This window comes from Bidens hawaiensis, unplaced genomic scaffold (genome assembly GCF_021521415.1).
Source record: "Bidens hawaiensis isolate Kalapana, Puna unplaced genomic scaffold, B.hawaiensis_p1.1 tig00003988_1, whole genome shotgun sequence".
In the NCBI taxonomy this organism is placed as follows: domain Eukaryota; kingdom Viridiplantae; phylum Streptophyta; class Magnoliopsida; order Asterales; family Asteraceae; genus Bidens; species Bidens hawaiensis.
Window position 1 is genome coordinate 1,674,379 of NW_027491233.1, and position 9,015 is coordinate 1,683,393.

Sequence of the window (9,015 nt, forward strand, 5' to 3'; positions counted from 1 at the left end):
TCCAACTCAGCTTGGAATTCTTTCTGACGTGCTTCCGCCCAAGCTTTAACTTGATCTAGTGTTTGGCAGGGAAGCCTCGTTTGTTGCTTCTCCACCTGGGTATCAATGAATCCCAGGGGAGGATTGTTTACTGTACTTGCCCCGGCTTGGGTAGCTGGGGTAGTGTTCGTAAAAACCGTGTATTCACCGGTGTTCCCCCCAGTAGCTGGGGTTGTGGTTACCGGAGTTTCTTGGTCATTCGGTGGCCTTGGCATCGGAGTAACCTTAACCATCTTTCCAGAAGTTTGAAAAAACTGAGAAAAAGAATTAGTTCTAGCTTAATGCACGGATGGCGCCAATGAAGAAACACTAAATGTCCCCGGCAGATTACGGATAATCTTAGGGTTAAGTAGATGTTTCCCACGAGGGTTAGGTCCGGCAAAGATGGTTATTCTTCTCGACCTGCAAAACAGACACCGTGAGCTCGTCACTGAGAAGGGGGGGTTCCTCCTTGTGACCACCCTCCGGCGTGAGAATCAGACTAGATTGCTCTGAATATAAGTGTATATTGAGAGAAATAGCTAGAGAGAAGATAAGATGATGATACCGTTCCAAAGTGTTGGAGTATTTATAGCCGAATGTAGGTTTCCAAGCAAGTACGGCCAGCTGTATATAATATTCCTTTTCCACCAACTACGGGCTACGTACGTGCCACGATGGGAGTTGGTGGGTAGGCAGCGGCTGATAGTGACATTTTGTACTGGAGCGTGCTCCTCCTCGTACTATTGTCGGTGAGCTGTCACCCTGTGATTGGTTCATGGGCTGCTTTTGTCAGATCTTGTCTATTTTGTCCATACCTTGGCAGGTATAGTACAAAAGATCTTCCAGAAGCGTACGGACTGGCTCTTTTGGGCGGGAATATTCCCGCCTTGCTCATTCTTTCCTCATGTGACATTGCTGAAGTATGAGTTAGTGCCTTATGCGTGTAGCCTTACTGTTAGTGCGGGTAGCCTTCCTTCTTGGCTTGTACCCACAGCTGCGGGAACAGGTAGGGTACTGTACCAAGGGAGGCTTTCCTGCGGGAACAGCTGGCTTATTGCGTGTAAGGTCTTCTCTGAGCATGGTGGGTCCTATAGAACCAGCTGGTCTTTGCGCAGACGTACCTCTTCAAGGTGTGTCTTGCGGGTCCAACTGGGCTTTGCGGGACCTACCTCTTCAGTATATTTAACTTACTTATTTAGACACTGATTTTATTAATGATTTGATATTCGAATCTTGATTCAACTTTGTCGGATAAAAGTGATAAAAATTATTGGACCAACTATTGTAACAAAAAGAAATTATTATTTTCTCAGAAGATAAATAATATGATAATGCCACAATTTAGCAACACGGCTCTTCTGATCACGACATGAACATCTATAACAACTTGTGCTTGATAGTAATCTGAAAAAAAGATCAAATTGACATTCTTCAAGAAAAGAATTAAAATGAATTTTAGATAATGGAATATATTAATTTTCATTAGGGGTGAGCAGAAAACCGAAAATACCGAACCGAAACCCAATTAACCGAAAAAACCGAATCGAAGCATTAACCGACGGTTTTTTTTTTGTTTTTCTGAAAAACCGAAATTTCGGTTTCGGTTCGGTTACCCATTTCAAAAATACCGAAAAAAACCGAACCGATTAACTTTAAATATTAAAATAAATAATTTAAATGATTGTTAATATATTTATACTAAGCCATATGCGACAACAACCGAAACAAATTTGGAGTTTGTTGGTTCAATAGATTTGTAAGAGAAATTAGAGTTTGTGAAAGGAATAGTAAATGTTAATATGTATTTTTGTACGTAGGAACTAGTCGCATAAAACAATTAATAGAACAAAAAAAAATAATAAAAAAAACGAATATAACCGAACCGGAACCGAACCGAAACCGAAATACCGAAAACCGAAAAACCAAAAAACCGAAACCGAACGGTTTGTATATATGAAAAAACCGAATTTTCGGTTTCGGTTTCACCCAAAAACCGAACCGTGCTCAGCCCTAATTTTCATCATACATAAAACTTAACAGTTATCAAATACGTAAAATAAAATTAACAAAACGGCATTATATTCATTTTTTTCTATTAGAAGTTAGAACGGCGAATTTCTTGTATGTTTTGACACCCTCTGCCCCACTCTAACCAAACTACGTTGTTTTAACCGGGCTCACATTGACTTTAGAGTTTAGCTTGAGCTTTCCCCCGAGAAACCATACCGTTGGCTGCCACTTGACAGTCGTTGTGCCACCATAAAAGCATAACTCTTTAGCGTAACACACAGTGGGATGAAAACCCGAGTGGGCTCAGGATTCGAACTAACAACCTCGCAGGGTCTACCTGTAATCCTTCATTGCCAATATTCACCCAAAGTGCCACACATAGTAATCTAACTTGAGTCTCTACAAAAGAAGTCAAGCCTCCTACCACTAAGCCAGGGATGACATTATATTCATTTACTTTACTAATATAATTTATCACATAAATTACTCTTACCAAAACCAAATTTATTGTTAATTTATTTTAATGGCATAGGATTACGTGTAAACCTACCTTTCTCAAGGTTATGTTCAAAGTCGACTATTTGACTGCCGTGAGACCATGTCCCTGATGCGCGAGAACCGGAAGAAATTCATAAACCTACGCCCTCTGTCGAGTAAAACCTTGATTCGTTTCTTCACCCATATATCCATAGAAATAACTCAAATAAAAATCAAACCCTACATATCTACTAAGAAGAACATGTCAATAAACGACTAGACCAAATTTACAATGTGTATAGAATTATTGTAAATGAAATTGGAATCATTAATAAATATTAATTAGATTTATTATTGTGGAAATAAAATAAAAAAATACTAGATTTGTTTTGTGTACTCTCTCTATATGTTGCTGCGGTCACGTCCTCAAAAGACTTTCTTACACATCCTGTCTTGTCTTTCTCTCTCTACAACTCCCACTCGCTTCTCTTTTCAGATTTGTGAAACCAAAAAGAGATTCAATACAACACTTATACATCTTCACTGTGTGTGTTTTATCTCTGCGTGTGAGACAGAAAGTGAAAGCAATTATTATTATTATTATTATTATTATTATTATTAAGAGTATTGGAGACGAAGATGCGTGGACCGCTGCTCATTTTCCTCCTTGTTTTACTTTCAGCTTTCACACCTTCTCACCAAGGTTAATTGCTAGTATTTCCTCCTCAATCACATTGTTATTCTTATTGTTTTGTTTAATTTTGACTAGTTTTTAGCTTTTTGATTGATTAGTTTTGGCGTTTTTATGTTTGCATTTGGCTGTATCCGATGCGAATTGAGTCTTAGTTTGTGAGATTGTAAAGTTTAGGTTGCTTCAGTCTGCAACTAATCATTTAATGGCAAGTAAATGAATTGGTTGAAGAAGAAAGCTGAGTCAATGATTTCAGTTTTCTATTGTACTTTTAATTGCTATAAAAGCTTAGAAGATCAGTCTGCTTTTTTTAATAAGGAGGAATTGGAGGCTTTATCTGTCTGCAAATTCAAAGTTATATGCACTCTAGGGTTCTATTCTATTCTATCATCTTCTTTATGTAACTTAGCCTTGACTAGAGTTGACTTTATTAATCAAAATCCATTAGGGGTGTAAACGAGCTCGACCTTGGCTATGCATTGTCAAACTAATACATAGAATACAAAAGTGAATTAAGGATCGACCTCGGGCTCGATAACTAAATGAGTTCGATAAGGCTCGGCTCATTTCGAGTTTTTTATTGATCAGATCTCGAACAGCCCGCGACCAGCTTGGCTCGTTTGCACTCCTAGATAGTTTTTTATTGAACCTATAATTATGATCGATTTCTGCCTGAAAAGGTTATATTGCATAATCACAATTCTTGGTTCACTTTCCTATTGTTTATTCCCGAAATTAGAAGATAAAATGTTCCAGAAAATTCACAAATTTCAATATTTCATCATATGAAATGTTATTTTGTTATCTCTGATGTTGCAAAAGTTTTCATAGATCAAATAACATTGCAATTTGTCAGAATGCATCAGCTTAATTTTAGAAACCTAAGCTCAATATTATTTTGAATTAATATATAGATTTATAGCGACTATATGCATCTATGTTGTTTGCTGAATCACTTAATGCTGTAAACGAGAAACCTCTAGTCTAATTTCCTAATCTATTAAAATTTTCGTGAATGCAGCACCATATGCTCTAAGAATAAGTTGTGGGGCACGTAACGATGTGCATACACCACCAACAAACACATTGTGGTACAGAGATTTTGGATACAGTGGCGGATACTTCACTAACGCAACCCGTCCGAGTTTTATCACTCCACCTCTCACCACAGTCCGTTACTTTCCTTTATCTGAAGGTCCTGAAAACTGCTACCATATAGAGCGGGTCCCACACGGCCACTATTCTATTAGAGTTTTTTTCGGGTTACTTAAAGATCCCACTTTTGACAACGAGCCTTTGTTTGATATATCCGTAGAAGGAACCCTTGTTTACTCACTGCAATCGGGTTGGAGTAACCATGATAATGAGCAAGTTTTTGCTGAATCCATGGTATTTCTTGAAGATGGAACCGCTTCAATTTGCTTCCACAGCACGGGTCACGGAGATCCAGCTATACTTTCAATTGAAATCCTCCAAGTTGGAAACAATGCATATAATTTCGGGGCCGGGTGGGGCCGAGGGACGATATTAAGAACCCATAAACGACTCAGTTGTGGTGCTGAGCATCCTAAATTTGATGTGGATTACAGTGGGGACCACTGGGGTGGAGACCGGTTTTGGTATTCGATTCCGACTTTCGACGAAAGCTCTGATCGTGTGTTGACCACGAAAAATAGCATTAAATTATCTTCAAAAGTACCTAACTATTATCCAGAAGCTCTTTACCAAACTGCACTTATTAGCACTAATAATCAACCGGAGTTAATTTATACAATGGATGTCGATCCAAATAGAAATTACTCAATTTGGTTGCATTTTGCTGAGATTGATCCTTCGGTCACGGGAGAGGGCCAACGGGTTTTTGACATTTTAATAAATGGTGATATTGAATTTAAAGAAATTGATATTGTTAAACTGAGTGGAGGTGTAAATAGTGCTCTTGTGTTAAACAAAACCATTCCTGTTAGTGGGAGAAGTTTGACCTTAGCTTTGAATCCCGTTAAAGGCAGTCATACTATTATCAGTGCCATAGAGATCTTTGAAATTGTCAATGCCGAGGCCAAAACTTTAATCGACGAAGGTACTTTTAGGCTTAGTTTATGTTAATATAAGCACTTCTGATGTCGAAATAAACAAGTTTTTGTTGGTATGTTAATATATTAACTTTCTTGTTTATTTGTAGTAAGGGCTTTGCAGAAATTAAAGAGTGCACTCGGTCTTCCTCTTCGGTTCGGGTGGAATGGTGATCCTTGTGTTCCACAACAACATCCATGGAGTGGTGTAGATTGTCAATTTGATAGCGCTAAAGTTAAGTGGTTCATCGATGGGCTGTAAGTTCATATTTATTCACATTACAAAATTTCTCAAATTGATGTGTGTTGAAATCTGCAATATTTAAAAAAACTAAATTAACCTGGTATCTAGATGTGTGTCTAGAATAAACTCACTCAATACAGTGGTTGCTTGATGAAGCATGTTGGAATCTGGTGATCTTCGGCAACAACTGATTTGAAGTCAAATAACAGAATTAAGCAGCCGAAGTAAATCAGTCAGATTAAACCAACAAGAATGCAATCAATTCCTAGCAAAATAGCCATCATAGATTAACATTAAAATTAAACAGAATTCGTACAAAGCAATGACTCCCCTTCAACTCCTGCATTCTCTTTTCTCACACACTGTTGAACAAGGACAATTGCAGCAATGGATTAGGGGTGTGCAAGAAACACCGATCCGAAACCGAAAAAACCAAAAAAATCCAAACCGAAACAAAAACCGACGGTTTGGTTTTATGTTTTTGTAAAACCGAACTAACGGTTCGGTTTTGGTTTTGCATGTAATAAAAACCAAAAAAAACGAACCGAACCGAACCGAATCCTAAATTTCTATTTATTTTTTTATTTTTTATTTAAATAATTTTAAGAATTTAATAAATATGTAACTCAAATATTTTTTGTCAAATGTATAATAGTCTATTAGTTAACAATTAACAAAATTATTTATACCTCAATTCATTATTTTCGAAAAACTTTTTTCTTTTATAAGTCTTAAATTCTCAGGGTCAAATGGCAAAAATCGAAAAAACCAAAACCGAACCGAAATCAAAACAAAAACTGAAACCGAAAAAACCAAAACCGAAGGGTTTCAAAATATCCAAAAACTGAAGTTTTGGTTTTCGGTTTGGTTTTAACCCAAAACCGCACCGAACCGCACCACGCACACCCTTACATGGATCATGGATGCCAATTATAATAACGAAAAGTGATTAAGTACTATATGAGATCTTCAACGGCTCTTTTGACCTCAACACTTCCTTCAGTCATTTCATCATAAGGGGGCGTATGATCACTTTGTAGCACTTCTGTCTTTATATAGGAGCACTGAAACATCAGTTGTGGGATTTGGCAATCATTAATTTTTGTTGTACTTGCAAAAAATATAAATATGCGAGACAGCGAGAGTATCTTAATTCATTATACGCATATATTCTCCCTCTTTGTCTGATAAGAACTGTTTTTTTTTATAACCATGAAAACTGAAAGAGAACATTAATATAGATCCTAGACTTCAAGGGTTGGGGTCTCCACAAGGACTCAAGGTTGGTTTTAAAAGGCGTGATTCCAGGCTTGATTAGGCTTTGTGAGTTTGAAAGAGAGCCTACTACTTATATAAATATAATAGTACTTATTTGAATTTATAATTATTGTTTTATATTGTTTTATATATAATTATGATAAGAAGCCGACATAGCTTAATAAAAATGCACCAAATAATATGATCAATTTATGTGATATACAAAATCCTGTTGTTTTGTTTTGTTTGCCTAACTATTGTATATCTATACAGTGGTCTTGACAACCAGGGTTTAGGAGGACACTTACCGGAACACATATCAAAGCTGAGTCATCTACAACATGTGTAAGTTCAGATGGGTCCCATCAATTTTTCAAATGTGACAAAATATCTATATAGTTTCATGAGATACAATGTTATTTTGTGCATTTGAAGGAACCTGAGTCAAAATAGCATCAAGGGGCATATACCTTCTTCACTTGGAAATATTGCTGGCCTAGAAGTACTGTGAGTAATTTAAACTTAATAGGATACAATTTTGTTTTTACCTAAATTTGTAAAAGTTTTACTTGCATTGCAGAGACCTTTCATACAATTTCTTTAATGGATCCATTCCTGAAAGCCTTGGAGGTTTGACATCGGTCCGGATATTGTAAGTTGCTTGTATTTTTCTTTTATTTTTACAAGCAAAACATGAAAGTATAATATATGAAATTTGATGTTATCAATGACTTATTATTTGCAGGAATCTTAACGGTAACTCCCTTTCTGGAAGAGTTCCAGCTGCATTAGGAGCAAGGCTCCTGCACAGAGCAAGCTTCAAGTAGGTTTTTGACGCATTTGACCGTTAACCCGTTTCTCTTTTAAGTTTTTTAACTATTAGTAGCGGGGGATTTGCAGTTTTACAGATAATGACGGTCTTTGCGGGATACCTGGACTACCAACCTGCGGGCCCCACCTTTCAGCCGGTGCAAAGATTGGAATCGCATTAGGAGCATGCGTAGGATTTCTTTTAATTGCCACATGCTTAACATGTTGGTGGAAAAGGCGTCAAAACATCCTCCGAACTCAGCAAATTGCAGGTAAATTCGCAACATTTATTTGTTTTATATTTGTAATAATTCAATCAAGAAAGTACATTGTTTCCCACACACATCATTAAGATTGTTGATTTTAAGTTTCCTTACTGTACCATTTGTATTTGATAAACAGCAAGAGGTGCTCCTTATGCAAAAGCAAGAACTCATTTCTCTCGTGACGTACAATTAACGAGGCACAATAATGGTCATGAGAATGCTAGGACTGCTGCCGAGAACGGGCCTATTTTGCTGTCTTGATCTTGGCCATCCGTTTGGTTATTGAAGTTTGAAACTTGCTAACGGGCGTAAAGTATACACACACGTGCAAGTGCTCACACGTGTTCGAAATGTAGACATACGTTATGGTTTATTTTGATTGTGTTGAATGCTTAGTGAGGTTGGCTTTTAGCAACCCTAGAGAATTATAGTTGAAGCAAGCAGGGAATGAACAAGATTGTATATTATCCTTTTTTTGGTTATTAAAATAGACTTGTGTCATATGCTCATATTGTAATACGACTTTTACACCCCCTAGAAAAACGACTTTTTTGACGTTTACCCCCTCAGTTTCCAACATCAGCTTTAATTATAGCGGATCGGATACAACCAACCTCATTTTCGACCTCTTGCGTTGCATTATCATAACGAAAAAAATAAAATAATAGTGTTAAAAAAATGAAACCCTTTCTCGGTTTTGAAGCGATTTTAAAGATATTTGGCTCGTGTCTTTAACTTATAGTACCATATAGACTTGCTTACCTATAGGCTGACTTTCTTAGCCGCGTCTTGCATCTCTTATTTTCCTGCATCCTCTTCATCGAGCAATAACCACCAGATGATGGAGTCTTTACCAGTTCCTCATGCCTCTTATGCGGGTCACTCCTTTCTTTCAATTCGTTTTCCTTCCAACTTTTCGTGCAATTTTGAGCATTGATATCTTATCCAACTTAGCATAATTTTGAATATAATTTAATTCGTTGCCAAGATTTCACATAGTAGAACAATTAGTTTTTATTTTTGGAACGACCAAAAATACATTATAAATTAATCAAAATATATTAATCAAAACGGATGACTAGCAAGTAACTATTCCCATAAAATACATGTATAAAGATAACTAGTGTGTTCCCGACGCTTTTGCGCGGGGAACTCGGCAATGGATCC

The 9,015-nt window shown here is 36.9% G+C and overlaps 1 protein-coding gene across 1 annotated transcript; it reads left to right on the forward strand.

Moving 5' to 3' along the window:
* Nucleotides 1–3,069: 3,069 nt before the first annotated feature.
* Nucleotides 3,070–8,440, forward strand: LOC143624906 (receptor-like protein 4). The gene is made up of 9 exons (XM_077095401.1): nucleotides 3,070–3,211; nucleotides 4,221–5,279; nucleotides 5,382–5,529; nucleotides 7,046–7,117; nucleotides 7,208–7,279; nucleotides 7,353–7,424; nucleotides 7,518–7,595; nucleotides 7,673–7,854; nucleotides 7,985–8,440. Exons 1-9 carry the CDS (start codon nucleotides 3,148–3,150, stop codon nucleotides 8,107–8,109), a joined length of 1,872 nt encoding a protein of 623 aa, XP_076951516.1. The 5' UTR covers nucleotides 3,070–3,147; the 3' UTR covers nucleotides 8,110–8,440.
* The last annotated feature ends 575 nt before the right edge of the window (nucleotides 8,441–9,015 follow it).

Coding starts and splice junctions, on each gene's coding strand:
- LOC143624906 (XM_077095401.1), top strand. CDS start 3,148: ATGCGTGGACCGCTGCTCATTTTCCTCCTTGTTTTACTTTCAGCTTTC. Junction 5,280..5,381: donor CAAAACTTTAATCGACGAAG/GTACTTTTAGGC, acceptor GTTTATTTGTAG/TAAGGGCTTTGCAGAAATTA. Junction 7,280..7,352: donor ATTGCTGGCCTAGAAGTACT/GTGAGTAATTTA, acceptor CTTGCATTGCAG/AGACCTTTCATACAATTTCT.